Source organism: Accipiter gentilis, chromosome 4 (genome assembly GCF_929443795.1).
Source record: "Accipiter gentilis chromosome 4, bAccGen1.1, whole genome shotgun sequence".
NCBI lineage: Eukaryota > Metazoa > Chordata > Aves > Accipitriformes > Accipitridae > Astur > Astur gentilis.
This window is the reverse complement of record NC_064883.1, coordinates 20,469,913-20,488,605: the sequence shown is the minus strand read 5'-3', so window position 1 is coordinate 20,488,605 and position 18,693 is coordinate 20,469,913. Positions and strand designations below refer to the sequence as shown.

Genomic DNA, 18,693 nt, shown 5'->3' with positions numbered 1-18,693 from the left:
GATTGGGATGATTGAAGATCATAGCCATTTCCTACTTGATGCCATATATATATATTGGGGGGGGGGGGGGGGATGGTAAACCTTATTCTCAGAATAGACGGCTGGGGTGTAGTTACTAAAGTATGCAGTGAGGAATGTTCCCTTTCTTAATTAACAGACTTAGAAGTAGATTTTATTGGGAACCTGCAGCAATCCTGAATATATTTTTTTGGGGGGGTGACCTGACTATGCTGTCCAACTAAACTCACATAACTTGCACCATTTCCAGGCAGTTGACACAATGGAAGCTGTGATGTAATGCACATTAGACACAGTCCAAAGACATTTTTGGTCAACACAAGCACTTCTGCTCCATTTACTGTCCAATACGAGCATTACTACTTTGAGCTCACCTTGCTTTGTGAGAGTAAATGTGGCTGGGTTTATGTTGCTATATGCCAGACACTGCCGCCCTGCATTCTTTGGCTCTGGTAAGCAGGGCATCTTTTGGGCAAGAAAATCTCAGTTTACACTGTATGAATGAATATCCACAAATGTACAAAAAACCCTACCCCTTCGAGTCCATTTCCTCAAAGTGATACTGATTCTGACTGCATGAAGTTCAGGAATATTTGAATTGCCAGTGTAAGGATTTTTGTGCTGAGGTGGCACAGGAGTTATACAGAAGTTGCTCAGTCTCAGAGCTATCAAACGGTCCTATTCATTTTCATACAGGTCTTAAAATATGGATCTCCAGCTACAATGCTGCATAAATAAACAAGATGATCTTTACTCAACCCACCACTGAGGCTGTCAAATTTTGAGCCTCAGAGACATACCACAAAGACAGCAATAACATATCAGCTTTCCGGAGCAGGAAATCAGTGATCTGTGTTTGAGTCCTGGAGTCACTGCACTTGACTGTGTTTGGTAGAGCTGGTCAAATCACAGGAAGAGAACATGTGCCAGGCATGTGCGGGTCCTGGTGTTTTATCTTGCTGTGCCACCAGCTGGCTGGATTTCCTCTGTTTTGAAACTTAGGACAGTCTTCATCATAGCCCAAGCAGCATCTAGCTATTTTAGAAGGATCTGAGTTCTTTAAAGTAGCAGCGTTATTGAGACAATTTTGACTTCTGCCAGCCAAGTGCGCACTGGCCGTGAGTCAGGTGGTAAATTAGAGAGACAATTGTTAGCCTGCTGTAACTTCTCATTCCATTGCCTTGCAGGAATGTTGCATGACAGTTATTTGTTGGGGAAGATTCACACTAGTACACATAGTGTTTCCAAAAGATACATCATTTACTACACAAGTAATCCTGAAAGAAACATTATTTACTATCTAAGTGCCCTGCATCCCTGCACTTCAGAATCTGCTGTTAGCTGCTGTGCAGGTCGTCACAGAGTTGCAGGATGCTTTCAGGCACTCCTTCATTTAAGTCTCTGCATGGAAACACAAAAACCTTGTGCAGAACTGAGGAGCAGTAAAAGAAAAAGGATGCCCACAATGGGGTCCATGCAAAGACAAGCAGGATAAACGTGCAACAGCTTACAATATGTTGTTAATCTCCCGTGAGCCGAGCAGATAGGCAGTGTTGGCATGTCCCGATGAGCCTGTGCTAACTACAATAAAGCTGGGAGAGTATGTTGTTCAGGTGTTGACTGTAGATAGCCTGCTGCAGAGTTTACTCATCACCAGTTTCTCTAGCTTCCTAAAATCTGACATCCTATTAATTTGTTGTATCCTGTCAGAAAACAAAACGAGGCTTTGAAGTAGGCGGCCTTTGTATTTCCTTCTTAGTGTGTTAAGTATGACCTGAGTCTGTATCCTTGACTGAAACCTTTTGATTTCCCTGTGTTAACACAGTGTTCTGTGCGCATTTTAGTCAAATGCTGCCATTTCGTGGAATTTTGTTTTGAACATGGTATTATCTTCTTCGTATTCTACAGTGAAAGGCAAAAGTCACGTAAAGCACATGACCTGTTCTCCTGAAGGCTCCATATGGTGATGCAGGATGTGAAATTAATAACATATTGCAGAATTCTATTTTTTCTGTGGCCATGCACAAATAGTTTTATGCAAGTGATGTTTAAATGTGTTTTTATAGTCATTTGAATATTTTTTCATTTTTAATTCTCATTTATCAGGGCATTCTGAGAGCAAAGCAACATTAGAACCATTGAAGAAAATCTTGACACACACGAAAAGAAAACTGTTGCAATGTGCTTGAGTGTCTTAACACCCAAAGAATTCATTCATTAAAGATCTTTCAGAGAGTACGATTTTTCCAACATCATTAATATGAAGCACTCCTGTAAAAGAGATGATTGATAGTGTACCATTATATTTTTCTTTGCTTTTAAGTATAAGCCATCCAAAAAATCAAATGAGGAGGTGGTCTTGAGTTATTTTTATAGTTCTTCACAAAGTGTTCCCTGATTGTGGGAGAGTTTCAGCAGAAACAAAAGATCTAGCTTGGTGCAGCCCGTGTTATGGTGATTTGGGGAAGGGCTGTCTGCATTATCCTGGCTGGTGCTGCTGCTCCTTCTTTCTGCTTGGGAGTGTTAGGCCTATTTCAAGAATGTACAAGGCAGTTAAACAATGCGAGTAACACATTTTCCCTTTTAAAGTGGGAAATTGAAGTTCATGTTTATAAAGATAATTTCATGCTATTAGCTGTGATAGCTTATAGCAAAATTGAATGGCTAATAGTAGCAGCTGTTGCTGTGGATGGGATAAGCTTAAGCCCTATGTGCTACTGAAATAAGAAATAGGTCTTTTGCATGGATGAAGTTTGCTCACCAATACAGGCTGAAGAGTCCAAGATTTTCATTCAAGAGCATGTAAGTTTTCATTGACTATAGAGTAAATAAGTATTATTTTTCTTGTCAGCTAAGAAGACAAAATGTATGACAAGAAACCTCAGGCAGCTACAACAACAATTGTTCCCTTACAAGGCATTGTTATTTTGAAGTAAAATAACTTTTGTCTGTGCCTTGCCGCTTCCTGTAAAACACTGAATTTCCCATTCTAGCTTACTGGCGCAGGATCTGAACAACCTTCTGGTAGTTTCATGTGAAACAGAAGTCAGCAGAGATAACTTTTTTCAGGGAAAGTATGTTTCATGTAGCTTATGACATATATTTCCTTAAAGCACACATCCGTTCTTTTGAACCTGTAATTTGTGTTTCATGTGATCATAAGATTGGATCCCTTTCTTTTGAAGACGAAAGCAAAAGTCCCATATATGTCTGTGGTCTATAATGTTTGTGTCATCCTGCTGTCTTGTTTAGCTGAGCAAGCTGCAGTGCTTTGCTTTGATGACTACTTTTTGCATTAATTGAAGCAAAAATTACTGTGCCCATCCACACTCATTATGTACAATTTGAAGCAAGATTTTCTGGTTTTGTTTATTTTAAACCGCCTGATGTCCCTCTTCAAACACTGTGGCTCCTGAGACCAGTAGAATATTGCCTGCTCTTGAATTTTTCCCTAGTATAACTTAGTCCTTCTTATGTGTTCGTTTTTCTTTTTGTATGAAATACTTCTTTTTAGTTTAAGTCTTTGGAGGAATCAGTTTTAACTAAACTCATCCATTTTGTTCTTTTACCAAAACTGGTATATATAATTAGGATTTTGCATTAAATTAATGTATTCCTTTAAAATGCACATGTAGCTGAACCAGATCTGTTATTTTACATAAATTGGGCATGAGTTTGCTAGTTAATGATCCTGTTTCTGCCTCCTCTTTGCATGCTTCAGAGATTCCCTTGCCACTGCTGATGGACCTGCTAGGATGTTTTTTTCATGTAATGACAGTTGTGTATCACCTTATAGATTTTTCAGGAATAATGACTGCAAAATTGACAGTACATGGATTGTGCTAGTATTTTGTCCCCACAATAATTCATTTCATTGAAATCTCGCTGGGATTTTAGAGTTAGTTGTTCCACTTATCGCTGCCCTGATGGTGTGTGAAGGTGGTGTTACATCCTCCTGGAAAAAGCCAGGAGAGTTAGCAGCCTAATTTTCTGTTTAGACACTAACTGCACATAGCCATGGGAAATAAAACAGAAGCCAAAGTTACTACAAGTGTAGTGTAACAGAAGATTTTCTGTGAGATCTAGACATACAGAATGATAAATTTAATTTCAGGTGTTGTCCTGTTTAGCTGTAATGCTAACATGCCTGAAAACTCCAGTGAGATGGATTGTGTGTTCTTTGCTTCTGTTTTAAATAAGGAAAAAAGATGCAAAACCAGCTGTTAACTTCTTTTGTTGAGGACTGCTGAGATTCTTACTCTTAGTACATATAAAGTATGTAAAATAAATGGTTACTCTTTATTTCATTGGAGAATATGTAACTACTTATAGAGACAGAGGGAGCTCTCCTAAGAAGTGGCTCACATTAATATTGACATTTCAAGTATGGATGGGATGGGTTGTGCATGTTGGTGACTTACCTTCTTTTTGATAGTTCTTTTAACATCAGAAGATTTTACCAAATCATTCTGTGCTTTGTTTGTGTGTGTTTCGGCTTGCTTTGTTTCTTAAAACTTTAGTTGTTTTAAAAAAGGAGAATATAGATTTTTTTATGATCTTTAAAGGTCCCTTCCAATCCAAACAGTTCTATGATTCTGTGTGCTATTTATCCAAGAAATGGTGATGTATTATTGCAAATAGATCACCCTGTTGTTGGACGCATACATACATCTTTTCTGCTCTCTGTTTACTTGTGCACTTAGATTTAACGTGCTTCCATGCACTGCTTTTTAACTGAGATTTACATAAGCCTAAACAACAGCTAGGAAACTAAATTAAGGTAGGAGGCTGAGATTCAAACTGTTGTTTTGACATCTGAGTTGTTACCTTTTGTTTTAAAAAGTTCTTTTGACAAAAAATAACACTAATAGATAATCCTAGCACAACTGGGAATATAGTTCTGTGCCTTCGTTTCAGGAACTGAAAGCTCATGAACAAAAACTTGAGTAGTTCCGTCAAAATTTTGGTGTTATTACATATTTATTACATAAATATGAGAAGGACTGCACCCCTTCCCCCGCCCTTCCTTTTCCATGTATTTATTGAGTCCCAAGCTTTACAAATCCAGATGTGGCCCCAAGGGAAGTTGTTTGCTTTATAATATGTTTGCATAGTCATTTGCATAGCCAGCAGGCTATTTGTGATCCATGCACAATGTACTCCAGCTTCCAGAGAGAGCCCTACTGAAGTGAAGTGCGTGGGGAGAGATGAGCACAGGTGTATGTGCAAAAGATTGTCTAGGCAGTTTGGGGTTTAATATCGCAAGCTTTTTCTTTTCAATATTATTGTTTATTTTGTTTAATCTTGAGATACTGATTGTAGCTTATGATTTTTTAAAACTCTGTTTTGCCAGCAAATTGTTCACATCTCATGGTTTACAAGCCCAAGAAACACACGCATTTTCTGTTTAAAACTAGCTAGAAGCAGCTTCTTATTCAGGGTGAAGATTCAGTAAACTCGGACTTCAGTCTCTGAACTTGCCCATGACACTCACTCAGTTTCTTTTTCCTGCTGTTATCTTTCTGTGTGGGTGTGACTTTTCTATTGTTAATTTGTTTATAAGGAAAAACCAGTGGATTTTCAAATTCAACATGGAATATCACTGGACAATTACTTCCTCAAGAGGGCTTACAAAAGACTAATCAAGATCCTGTCGGTCCTATTTTGCTTTTATTTCTGTTTGGAAAAGATTCCTTGTTAAATCTGAGATAAATTTGGAGAGATCTTCCTATGGAAAAGAGGCTTTGGCTACAAAAGGATGAAAACCATTGAAATATAGAGCCAGTAATGCTTAAGCATTAAATTCTTAGTGCTTAAGACACTGTTTTCTCCTCTCTCTTAATGTTCTGAAATACTAATGTGGAGGTGTATTTTATCTGTTAGAATTCATAAGTACTGGGATTATAGCTAAAGAAGAAGATAAACTTTTTTGTATGCAGTATACTGGGTTTGCACAGTAGCTTAATTACTCTTTGAACAGTCTCTGCCTAATAAGAGGGTAACAGGAATTTCTTAAATGCTATAAAATTAAGACAGGGGAATATGCTACAGATGAAGAAGATGAAGACATGGGACCTGTCCTTCCAGGAGGTGACATGGCTATTGAAGTGTTTGATCTTCCTGAAAATGATGACATGTTCTCCCCCAGTGATGTGGACACCAGCAAGCTTGCTCATAAATTCAAAGAGGTAAGTTATAGATGAGAAAATATTCCTGAAATACCTCACTGGAATTAGATTTCGAGTTATCTCATTGCTCAGTGCTTGTTTTTTCTCTTGAAAACTATAGCTGATTTCTAGCTGTTTGTATACTTGGTACTTTTGAATGGCTCAAAAAGTTCTGCTTACAAGTGGAACTGTTCTTCGGTTTTAGCATCAGTTTTCAGGTGACTGTTGCATCAATGGAGGGTAATTTATAATTTAAGTTTTCAGCACAGAAGTTATTCTGCTTCAGCACTTAGTTTGCATTTTTTGACCAGGAAGACAAAGTGCAAGTTAATTCATTACTAGCAGATTGCTTTTTTTTTTTTTTTTTTTTGAAAATTCCAATCAAAAGTGATCAGGAAAACCAAACAGCAAATGCTGAATTTCAGTGAAAAGGGACATGTGGAGCTCATCCTATACATTATGCAGCGACTCATCAATGTACAGCAGTGTCATATGTTTGGCCATGTGTTTAGAATGATGCTGTATTGGGGAAACAGGCCTATTTCAAGCTGGTGTTTTCCCAAACTCTGTGGTTACAGAGTTTGTATAGCATCTGTTTGTACTAACTGGGGCTTGAATCGGTGGTGTTCATTGTGGTCCTTGAATTCATATAACTTAACATACCAAAGTACTGAGAAACATTTCTTCTGTATTTTAGGCTGTGGTTTTGATGTGGTTTATTTCTGAGCTTTTCTGAATTCTGATGCAAATAAAGACATGAAACAATTGGATTTGTCTAAGCCCACAGTAATGGGCTGAGTGACGACAATAAAGAACATTTCTCTTTTTAAAGACAGGAAGATGGAAGGGGTGAAAGTAGCCAGAACCTCATAGGAGATTTGAGCAACAGAAGCTGGGCCCAGAAGGGACTTCTAAAATACAGAGGCTCACTTTTTATCCTTCTTCCCCTCTCCTCTCCCCTTCCCCTTCCCTCCACTTAAACCAGATATTTTATCTCCTATAAATATATGTTGTTACTACTCTATAGTGAGAGTAATGTATGGAAAGGAGTAAGCCAATGAGCAACCAGTCTTTCCCTTTTCTGCTGATACCCTTTTCAGCCTTTGGATACCTACTGTTATTCATTGTTGTTTCCTGACTTTTTTTTTACCTTAGTTAAATGATAATTTTCTCACTCAATATTTCAAGCTCCAGTCTCTCATGCAAATTAGCCGAACAGTTTATTTCATGTTCTAATACTTTGCATCATACATAGCGATACTTTCGCAAAGCAGTGGGAGGATGCTACCATGCTGATTGTGCCAGTGTACCAAGGCTATGCAAACCACAGATGCAGGGATGGGCAAGACATTCACCTTTGAATAAAATCCCGGTAAAACTGTGCTTGAATATAGTTTCTATCAACTTGGGCTACTGCCATACTTGAGCGTGTCCAAACTGATTTGAAGCTATTTGCAAACCTTTCTGATGTCATGGCCTCAAAACGCTGGTGTGGAGATCAGATGAAGGGACTTTGGGATCCTCCAGTTTAAGTGCAGATAGGAGTGTGAGAAGAAAACATTAAATGCTCCTGCATAAGAGTGGACTCTTTTTCACTAAGCCACGCAGTTACCGCTGTTACGAGCATGCACTTTTGTTTCACTGATTGTATTTAACAATACACAGCTGGATTTTGTTGGCTGCTACAGAGTGAGTACATGTATTTTTCTTGGTATTTGCCCTGAATTCTTTCAACACTAGAGGACTTGTTCACGATCACGCTGCACAAGCCCACACAGTGTTATCTGGAATTGTATTTAAAGAATAACTGTTCTTTCTTGTTCTTACTCCAGAGATTAATGAAAGTATTAAACAAGTGGGTTGGACATAATCTTTAAGCATAATAGTTTGACCTAATTAGTTGAATTCAGTCTTTGCAATGAAAAATGTGCTCACATACTTTGAGAGCGCTCTTACTTTAAATGCCTTGCTTTTGGAATTAAAGTCAGGAGAGAAATGAGCATTCCTGGGCGAATCACTGTACTTCTGCAAGTCTTGTTTTCCTGGCTGTAAAACAGGAAAAAATGGGACTGATTTTCCTAAACTGCTTTGAAAGAAAGAGCTAGAAGCTTTGTTTTAGCTGTGATGATTGAAGAGAAACAAGATCTGTAGGGAGGAGGGACATCTTATGTAAGAATTAGGTATTATATTTCATGTCTTAATGAAATATATGAAAAATGGATTATTATTATATGCAAAAAATATATCATGATTATATAAAAATTGTCATGCAGATTAATATTAGAGTCCATTGGGTACTTTCTTTCCAAATGTACTGTGGATATTTTAACATTTGCTAGCTCTTCATCCCATTCTACCTTTTGCAGTCTTAGATGAATGACATTCATTTTCTCTATAGATCTTATTTTTTATAAAATTTTTATTGTTTTGAAGAAAATTAATCGGCTTTTCAAGACAACTTTGAAAAGGAAATATGCCAAAACTTATTCAAAATGTCTTTGTTAAAACTAAGCCTTCACAGTTTTATATTGACTTAGATAACACAAAAATACAAAACAGTATCTGCCAAGAATTTGTCTGGCATTATATGGGACATGGAATAAGGTATTTCTGCTCCTCTATTAGTAAACTTGCTTAGAAATTTTAAACTATGGAGTCCAGGTTTGCTTGCCAAATAGTTGACCTTGCCTGTTCAGTCTAACCTATAAATGTGTTAGTATTTCTCATCTATTCTGCAAGCATAATTAGTTCTTTAAGAAAAGGAAACAGTAGATGTCCAGCTACACATTTGTCTGTTCGGCAGGAAAGTGTCTTTTTTCTTCTGCCTCAGTGGGATCTGCTGTACCATATACTGATTCAATGATCTGACTGGGTGCTCAGTATTCATTTTTTTAACTTAATAACAGAGAGTATAAAAATAACTGTTAAAACCATCTGTACCTGAGCAGATTGTCATTTATGCAACAATTTGGAGTTTATTTGTATGTAATAATAAGCAGTTTAAGTGGTGCGTATGGCTTTGTGAGGTTTTAGAAGAGATGGGAATGGACTGTAAGCAGGTAGCCTAAGGCTTTGAGTCATGGCTTTTTGATTTCATTATTAACTCTGCAAAGGGCAAAGTCTAGCTCATCCACCCTTCCCCTGACTTTATCTCACTCCAGAACAATGAGGTAGCAGATCTAAGCAAAGGCCCGGGCACTTTATAAACACCATAACATTTTGAGATGGTTCTTTTGTAATATTTCACTACTAAAAGAAATGGAATGATGAGAAAAAAACAGTTCTCAGTCTCTGAAAGTTGCAAATCAGAGGTTGGATTGAGTGAGCTCAGAAATTGCAAGTAACCCGTTGCAAATGCTAATTAACGTATCTCCTTAGTTTCCTCTACTATGTATAGTTACAAAAAGGTATATATCCTTCTTGGCTTCCTGGTCTACTGGGTGGGGTAGCACCACTGGCCACTTCTTGCTGTTAACACCAACCAGTTCCAGGGCTGCCGAGTGCCCCGTTCCCAGCTGCACTGGTGTCTCTCCATCCCAGACCAGTAGCCCTGCTCTCATGTGGCACTTCTTAGGACCCGCGTGTGATCCGCTGGTTAGCTGTGTGCTCGGGGCAGGTTCGGTCTGGCCCCGTGCATCTGCCATCTGCTTGTGCACCTGGTGTGCCTCCACATTTCAGGTGTTTCTGCAAGCTAACAGTGACTGATAGTCAGTCATATAGTCATATAGTCAGTGACTGATATAATTTGATATGTAGGCTTGTATCTGTTTTCAGTGAGCACTTGGAAGATTCGTTACGCTCTTCAGTGCAAAGTCAAAAAGTGAGTGTAAGTAACAGATGATCCTGGAGACAAGAAGGGCTTACAGTCTCCTCTGTAGGCAGTGACCAAGAAAGGAGCAGAGGAAAGAAGATTCCTAAACTGTTCCTCAGGTGGGACTGGTTGCATCAGTGCCTCCTGTATTCCTTCCACCATAAATGCAGTAACTCTCCACCAGAAAGGATGAGGTTTATTCACTAGATAGTTAAGGCCGATTTGCAAACCAAACTGCATCTGAGAGTGTGCATTTCCTATGCTGCCACAAGAAGTACGTTCAAGAGGTCCCATGAAAGGGGAATTTCAAAAGTAGCCTGGCCTTTCTCAAAGGTACTTTTCCCGATCAGCTCTGTGGTAGCTCCTGTTATTTTGAAAACTACTCCTCTCCTCCAGAGGACCTTCTCTTTTGAATTATTTGTACAATTTTTACTAACAGCTTGGTCTTCAAGAATGTAGCCATCGCTTCACCAGAGATGATAATTTCTGGTTCAGTACAACTCCCTCACGTCCTCCATTAGCTCAACATAAACTATTCCCAAAGGCTCCTGTCAGTCTTGTAAGAGAATTAACCCCCATGTAAAACATGCTTTTCCATAACTATTCCTGGTATTCATGTATAATGGACGAAGGCTTTGTCTCCGCTGCAGTGCCAGCTCAGGCTGTAACTCGGGTTTTGCCCTTGCCCTCAACCCAACACACACAAGTCACTGGTGCAGATTAAACAGTGCGTTAGATTTAAGGGTTTGGGGCCTGTTAGAAGTGCGTCTGTGCTGCCTGCTTTAAATAATAAAGCAGCAGGGATTCGGGTGCAGACCAGTATTGGGTGCATGTGCATGACCGTTTCCATTCGGATTAGGGTTATGCTGTTGAAGCTGTGGTTCAGTTTGTACTTCAGGGTGTTCTTGGAGGCTGTGAATAGCAGACCTTTGGGTTGAAACTAAAGCTGTTTCAGGACATTATGTAATACACTCAAAGAGCTAATGAGTATTCATTCCACAGGATCACACTAATGTAGGTTAGTCCAAAAGAAATCCTGCCGGAAAGTGTGCAGGTGGGTGCCAGGTCCTCAGCACCAACCCTTTCACTTTACTGATCCACTCTTACTGTGGCACCCTGCTTGGTAATGTAACTACAACCTTTAGCACACTGCCTGGGCTGTTAATCTACGTGCAATCATTTTGTGTGCTTGAATGCCATTTACTGTTTTTTACAGTTTGCCTGTGTAACGGCTCACAACTGAGATTAGCTACCTTGAGCAGAATAACTCCAGCTAATGCTGGAGAAGGATAGCATCAGTTTACCTTTTTTCTTGCATGAAATAAATGTGTGGAATCTTCCCTCAAGACTTCTTGAGTTGTTAAATCACTTATTTCCATATTTGCTTTTTTGTAACGTGCCTGCTTTAATCAATGCAGTGGGACTTTCTGACAGCACTGGGACGTATTTCACGTTCACATCAGAGGAGAGCAAAGCCCAGTAGGATAACATCTATTTTTTTTTTAAGCATAAGACATTTGGTTTTGCTAAACAGATTGGATGTTCTGATTTGAAATTATGAGTGGTTAGACCGCATCCTATCTTTAATTAGGTTGCACAGACTGAGTCATTTTGCAAGCTAGACATTTTAATTTACAATCTACTGCACTGCAGCACTCTTCAAGGCCTTCTGCTGTGTAATAAGGTATTCAACTTGCAGCACAGGCTTTAAAAATACTGGAGTACTCTCTGTGACTTCACTTGTTTATTTTATATTTTCAATTTTAGTTGCAAATCAAACATGCAGTTACAGAAGCTGAAATTCAGAAGCTGAAGACGAAGGTAAGAATCAATATACGGTTAATGCATGCTGGTTTTTTCCTCTCGTGCAAAATCGGATCTTAAGACATGTATCTTTATGTGGGTGGAGAAGTCAACATCCTTATTAAAGGCTGATTAAGAAGCACGGAAGCTCAGCTAAATCTTGTCTTGGGATATATTCTCTATTCAAAGTTTCAAGTAAAATCTTAAGTGCTGCTATTAAGAGAAACTGCCAACTTGTATAGCTTCAATTAAACATACATTTTAAGGGGTATCATAATGACTAAATGGCAGATTTCTGGTTTTACAATTCTAATGCATTTTCTCAGGTTTTTAAATTATATTTGGATTGAATATTCAAGTCTAAGTTAGTAGGTTTTTTATTTAACAGTGATGTTAAAGTGTCCTATTTATGCTAATTTCCTTTTTTTTGACATTTAAAAAAACCCTAATTTATTTAAAGATATTTATTAGAAATTACTTTTTATATACAGAAGAAAAAGTGCTGTTTCATATTGTTGCAGTTCTCTTTAAAAGATACTCTAGAAAGGGAAAAGCTTACCAGTTTAACAGAAAACATTTTGGTTATTTATTGCTATAGCAATAAAAAGTAATTGTATTTTTTGTACTAGGATAACCTTTATGGGAAGTCAAGTGGTAATTCAGTTGTTGAGTAATATTAGGTTTTATAATGACATCCTTCTTTTTGAGTTTGAGTACGTTATAAAGGAAATAAAAAGAAGAGAAAGAAAATTGTACTTCAGAAAAAGATTTTAGATTATTATTTCTTTCTAGCAACATTTGCATTCACCATGTATTTTGCATACTGTTTATCAAATCTGCACAAATTACTTTTAAAAAGAAAGTCACAGTGGAACTATGTTCTATAAGGAGAATTTCTGATGTACTGTTTCAGTTCAGAAAGTCAGAAGTCTTTTCTTCCTCTGCTTTCCAGTTCTAATCTAGCAATCGGAGCCACACAGTCAATCTCTTGGGAATGTGCCAAGCCCCATTGACTTGATGGCAGTGATGCGTGGGTGTAAACATTCATCTCTGCAAATCCATTTGCAAGATTAGGGCTAATGTGCCTTTTTGTGTTGGACTTCTTTACCTAGTGTTTTCAGTAGAGCCAAAGAAAATGTGGCTAGTTTAGGTATATTACAAATAAAACTGCAAACAACTTATTTTCTTTGTGTGTATATCATCCATGATGCTAGCAGAACTGCCTAGAGCAAATTAGACAGTCTTGATAACTAAACAGAGATGTTAAGGCATTTTTTGTTTTCTGTAGATATTAGTAGCTAAAATATACCAGCTGCTGAACAACCCTACCGTTATCCAGCACCAAACATTGAAACCTGCAGCTAGCTTCAGCTGGGAAGTGAGAAGCCTAACACACAAAAAAAATCTAACAAAAAAACTAACAAAGGAGCTAATGTTTATTATAAACTCAGCAGTAAAATTCAGATTTCTTTGAGGTCACTTGGAAGAAGTCATTGGGCTTCACTGGTGCCAAATAGTGGAACTAGCAGTGGAACTGCACTGGTCATAGAGTTAAGCAGTGCTGATATGTTTGGCAGAATTAGCACCTGAAATCTTCAACAGGAAGGGCATATTTTCCTTTTCATATTACCTATTTACAACTTGGTAGGCAAGTTTAAAGCAAACAAGAGTAATATATTTCTAACAGGTTCTCTTTGCCCTTGTAATAGTTCTGGCACAGTTTCAGTATTGGAACTGTGCAACTCTGTGCTTGCTTAAATGAAAAAGATTCTAGGTTATGACCTGATGTTAAATTTTGAATTATGCTCCAACCTCTTTTGTTTGGCTTTCTAGATTAAGCAAGATTATGACATGAAAACAGACATTGTAAGAATTCAGTAGAATTTCTAATATGGGTAAAAAAGCAGATAGTTAGATTAGATGCAATTGGCTTTATTTCCTATTTTCTAAATTGTTCTTAAATCAAATATAGAACCTGGCAGTCAGATTCCCCTCCAAAAAAGAAGAGATTTCATCGTTTTATGAAAGTGGATGAACGTTTTGTAACACCTGAGCCACATGCATAGAGCAAAATGCATCCCCAGTGCTGAATGATTAACCCTGCAGTTTGCCTGAAAACTCCACTGTTGACATTTTTAAAGTGTGTTAGTATAAGCCAGAGAAGCATAGAGGCTGCACTGGAACACAGAGCAAAGGCTCTGCTTTGTTTTATGAGGAAGAATAATGTATGTATCAGCCTGTTTTCTTGGTCCTGGAATGCTCTTTTCACTGCTAGCATATTACTATTATAGTTAATAATTTACTGATTTTCACTGTTCATGCTGTTTGTATTAATCCTAAACTATTAGGCTGCACTTTGCAGCTTTTTACTGACTGCATCTCCACTCTCGTTCAGCTGCAGGCTGCTGAGAATGAGAAGGTGAGGTGGGAATTGGAGAAGACCCAACTCCAGCAGAACATTGAGGAGAATAAGGAAAGGATGATGAAATTAGAGAGTTATTGGATTGAGGCACAAACCCTGTGTCACACAGTGAATGAGCACCTCAAGGAGACGCAAAGCCAGTATCAGGCTCTGGAGAAGAAATATAACAAGGCAAAGAAATTAATCAAGGATTTTCAGCAAAAGTAAGCAGCTACGCCAGGCTCAGCAAATGACTTAGTGGCCAGATAGGAAACATATATGTGATATATTTTGAAATATGAAACCCACTATTAAACACCTGTAAGGTAAACACTATTTTTCACTTTTTTTTTCATGAAAAACACAGGCTCTTTATTATGGAAAAATGTTAGTAGTTTTCGAGTATTAGTTTAGTATTGTTGAAAAATAATGCTGTAACTAAATAAAGACTTAGTCTGTAGTATTCAAAGTTGGAATGTTTCAGAATTACTGGATAATTCAATGTGGTTGCAAACAACCAAGAGTAATCATAGTAAAGCATTTGATTAGCAAGGTTTGCAGCAATTTATATTGGTATTGTGTCAGCTGGATTAACTCCTGCTGTGTACTAATGTAACATCAAGAAGAAAATTGTTTTGTTACATTTTACATTTTATTTTTCTTCTTCTCGTAGATGCCAAGAATGTTTGAGCTGAGTTGAGCTAACTGATGATTACCTGGCCCCTTCTGTTTCATGTGGTCCCCTCTCCCTGATGGCTAGCAAGAATAATAACATCTTACATTTCTATAACAGCTTCCATTGCCCCAAATTTCTTTTTCTGCAGCAACTTTTTCATTTTCTGTTGAAATACACTCATTTAAAGAAGAAAACTCAAAAACATACAGTAATGTCAAGTGACAACTGGGAGTGCAGAAGTAAATGTCCCGTCCCATTAAAAAGGGGTTTAGATAGTCAAAATGTCATTACCCACGTTGGAATTTCATGACTGTTCCAGAGCTAGCTGGCATCTAGTGTGCTTTCTATCACTAACATCTTAGATTTTCAAAATAAAAAGAAATAGGGAAAATAGCTAGAATGAGCTTGGATAGCCTTTCTGTTGTTATTCTGCTTTATATTAGTAAAATATCTAGTCAGTTGTTTTTAATTATCTCAGACTCCTAAAATCAGACTTCCTTAATAGCGTGCTAGAAAATTAGATTTGTACCTGGAAACTTTTGGATGTGCTTTCTGTGAAGGAGTGCAGTCATACTCCAATAAAACAGAGATATTGCTCTATTTCCTACAACAGAACACAGCATAAACTAAGCTAATGTTGTTTTCAGTGTAAATACAGATTATGAAAAAAATAGTTTAACTGTTTTGATTATCAATTAGAACAACTGAGGGTGGTTTCTTTCCCAGATAAATTCCCCTTACCATTTTTATACCTTCGCCTATCATATTCACTTAGACTCAGTAATTGTGTAGGGTTTTGTCCTAATTGCAGTTTCATACTTCTTACTAGGTTAGTAGTAAATTATTTAAGGACAGATTTTTCTGATGCATAGCTTAAGATATATCAGCACATTTCATTTTCTGTTTGAATCTGATTGCTTTGATGACAGCAAATACATGGTTTTTTTCCCTAAGAGAACTTGACTTCATCAAACGCCAGGAAGCTGAAAGAAAGAAGATAGAAGATTTGGAGAAAGCACACCTTGCAGAGGTTCAAGGCTTACAAGCCCGCGTGAGTAATATTTACTCTCATATTTGAAGAATGAGGCAATTCTATCTGATACTCTGGGAAAAAACGGTATCTAATAGATGTGTGTGTGTTGTGGGTAACACTGTGTTGCATTTCTTTCAGATACGAGACTTGGAAGCAGAAGTTTTCACGCTAATGAAGCAAAACGGGAGCCAGGTTAACAATAACAACAACATTTTTGAAAGGCAGACATCTTTTGGAGAAGTTTCGAGAGGAGATCCAGTGGAAAATCTAGATACTAAGCAAGTGTCCTGCCTGGATGGCTTAAGTCAAGGTTTGTTTGAACCAAACCATAACTCCTAATAATATGTATGTAAATAGCATGCTTATCATTTAGGATTTAAGAGAAACAATTAATAATGCAGGGATGTTGTTACTTTTCCGAAATTCAGTATCTAATGACAGCTGTATCAAGGTTATACCAAATAATGCCCATATAGAGTCCCAGAATAGCTGTACAATGTATATTCTTAAAGAAATGGAAGTGACCAAGTGCTAATAAAGCAAAGATCATTATTGATTTCTTAAAGCTTTCAGTGGGATGCCATTAACATTTAGGTTTAATTCAATGCTTCTGTTATGTTAATGAAGTAGGAGAAAATTGTGTTTTCTCCTGTGTTCCTAAATCTGTCCTTAATTACTCAACCACCAAAGATCAAACAAGAACAAAGTTACCAGAATGAGAAAAACAGTGTTAAATCTACCATTTTGAATGGATCTCTGCAGGTTCTGATCCCACCTTGGTACAGACGTCAAAAGGAACCATGTAGGTGGCACTCACCATTTCTCAGGATGGAGCCTTTTGTGAATAAAATGCAAATTCTTTGCTAGCACATTAACTGAAAAGCTTATTCAGCTATAGCACAGCCTGATTTACAACATAAGACTTGTGAGACTGTTCTGCATTACCAAAGAAGCAAAACAACTTGTGGCAACACTGAGATCTGGATAGATGCTGTAACGGGGTGACTGTAACCTTTACTTGTTTTGTATAGAAAAGATAATACCCATTTTTCAGGCTGTGCTAGTGAAGATATACAGATAAGTTCCACAGGTTTAGTTAAAGTTCTGTAATTGAACGTGGCTTCTCACTCTGGAAGTATATGCAAAGTTAAAGCTGAATTTAGGCCCACAGCCTTGTAACAAAATTGTTTGGTGCAGGAGCAATACTTACTGTGTATTTAGTAACATTTGTGAAATCAGGTGTCGGAGGTGTTGGGATTCTGACAAGGGAGCACCAGGCTCTGTTCCTATATAGGTTTTCCTTTTAAATAAACTATAATATTATTTATTTCTGTGGTGAAAAAAAATGTATCACATTACCAAATAAATTAATTTCTAGCAAGCACAGAGGTGTTTTATTAAAATTGATATTTTAGCAGTTATTTCATGTGTGGACCCAAACTGAATATCGCACTACAAACAAATCAATATGAATTATATTTTTAACAAAGTATGTGTATAAAAAAGAGCTAGTCCTGCTGAAACAGCACTTGAGTGATAGGCAGATCTTGTGGAATTGGTTTCCACAAATCTTCACAGAGATGTTTCTTTCTAGCAAGTATTTATTATACTGAAGTCTCTGAAGTTCAGAAAAACACTCAGGATGACAGGAAAGTCTGAATTTCTGCCATAGAGACTCAGTAAGTGTTACGAAATATTTAATACTTAGCAACGCTGTTAACAGAAACCCTTTCAGTAGTTTGCATCGGGAGGGGAAAGCATGTTTTCTTTACCTGACTCACAAGAACCATGTTTACACTTACTGTTGTAACAATGTCAACACACATATATGGCTCAAGAGCTGAAATCCAGGAATTTCTACATGTAAAAAAACCCAGTTCTTTGTAAAATTCTTTCTAAAAATTTGAAAATTCCTTTGTATAGCATTAAAACTCTGCATGTCAGTACTTTCAAATTATATTTTTCAACTGATATATTTGCATGAAAATTTTCATTTTCCAAGAGCTGCTGTTTTCCACTGCAAAAACATTCTGCTGGAGAAATGTTACCAGTGTTCAGTACTTCTGAGAGCTAGAATAGACAATCTGTGAATTTAAATGCCCAAGTTTAACCACCTGAATGCAAACACAAATTATTTGCTAGGGAAAATAGACAATGAGCAGTGATTTTTTGAAAGCAGAAAAAGCCTACTTAGACCTTAGATTCCAGGCTGGATTTGGGTTTTTTTAACAACAGAAAAAGAAAAGCCCTCTTTTTAAATAAAGAGATCCCTAAACATGCTGTAGCACTCTTTGACTTCCATATACCTTTTCCAGTAAATTCTGTATCAGAATCTGTATCAGACTGTAATGTAGTGATAGTTGCTCTGCAGACAAAGAGCCTATGTCTCCATATCACCCTTGTGCGAACCTTTTAAGAAAAGGACTTGCCATTGTCTAGTAATACTAAACACTAATAATTAGTGTATTTACTAATCAACCTGCGGATGTTTGCAGAGGAGCTATAAGGGGCGGGGGAGATGTCCACAGTGTCTTTGCAGGGTGAGCAGAGCTCCTCCGGGTGCACTGTGTTGTGCACACCATCTTTCATGCAAGTGCTCCAGTCTCTTTTCTGGCTTCTGTTTGGCAAGTATAACACACGCTGCTTTATCAAGCCTCATCATTAGGTTTGTGGAGTGGGACTGCATGTACACAGCTACATCCCGTGAAGTTTGCAGGTCTGTCTTCCCTCAAAAAATCTGGTTATGTAAAAATGTATATTTTAATTAAAATGATGCCAAGTACA

At 37.5% G+C, this 18,693-nt stretch overlaps 1 protein-coding gene across 4 annotated transcripts in view; it reads left to right on the top strand.

Moving 5' to 3' along the window:
• PPP1R9A (protein phosphatase 1 regulatory subunit 9A) overlaps positions 1-18,693 on the top strand; it is a 148,953-nt gene that overhangs the window by 103,489 nt on the left and 26,771 nt on the right. For all 4 annotated transcript variants that reach the window (XM_049798828.1, XM_049798827.1, XM_049798825.1 and 1 more), the window contains exons 7-11: positions 6,051-6,206; positions 11,764-11,817; positions 14,195-14,424; positions 15,831-15,927; positions 16,048-16,219. In XM_049798828.1, the coding sequence (XP_049654785.1) occupies positions 6,051-6,206; positions 11,764-11,817; positions 14,195-14,424; positions 15,831-15,927; positions 16,048-16,219 (709 nt within the window). The remainder of the gene's footprint in view (positions 1-6,050; positions 6,207-11,763; positions 11,818-14,194; positions 14,425-15,830; positions 15,928-16,047; positions 16,220-18,693) is intronic.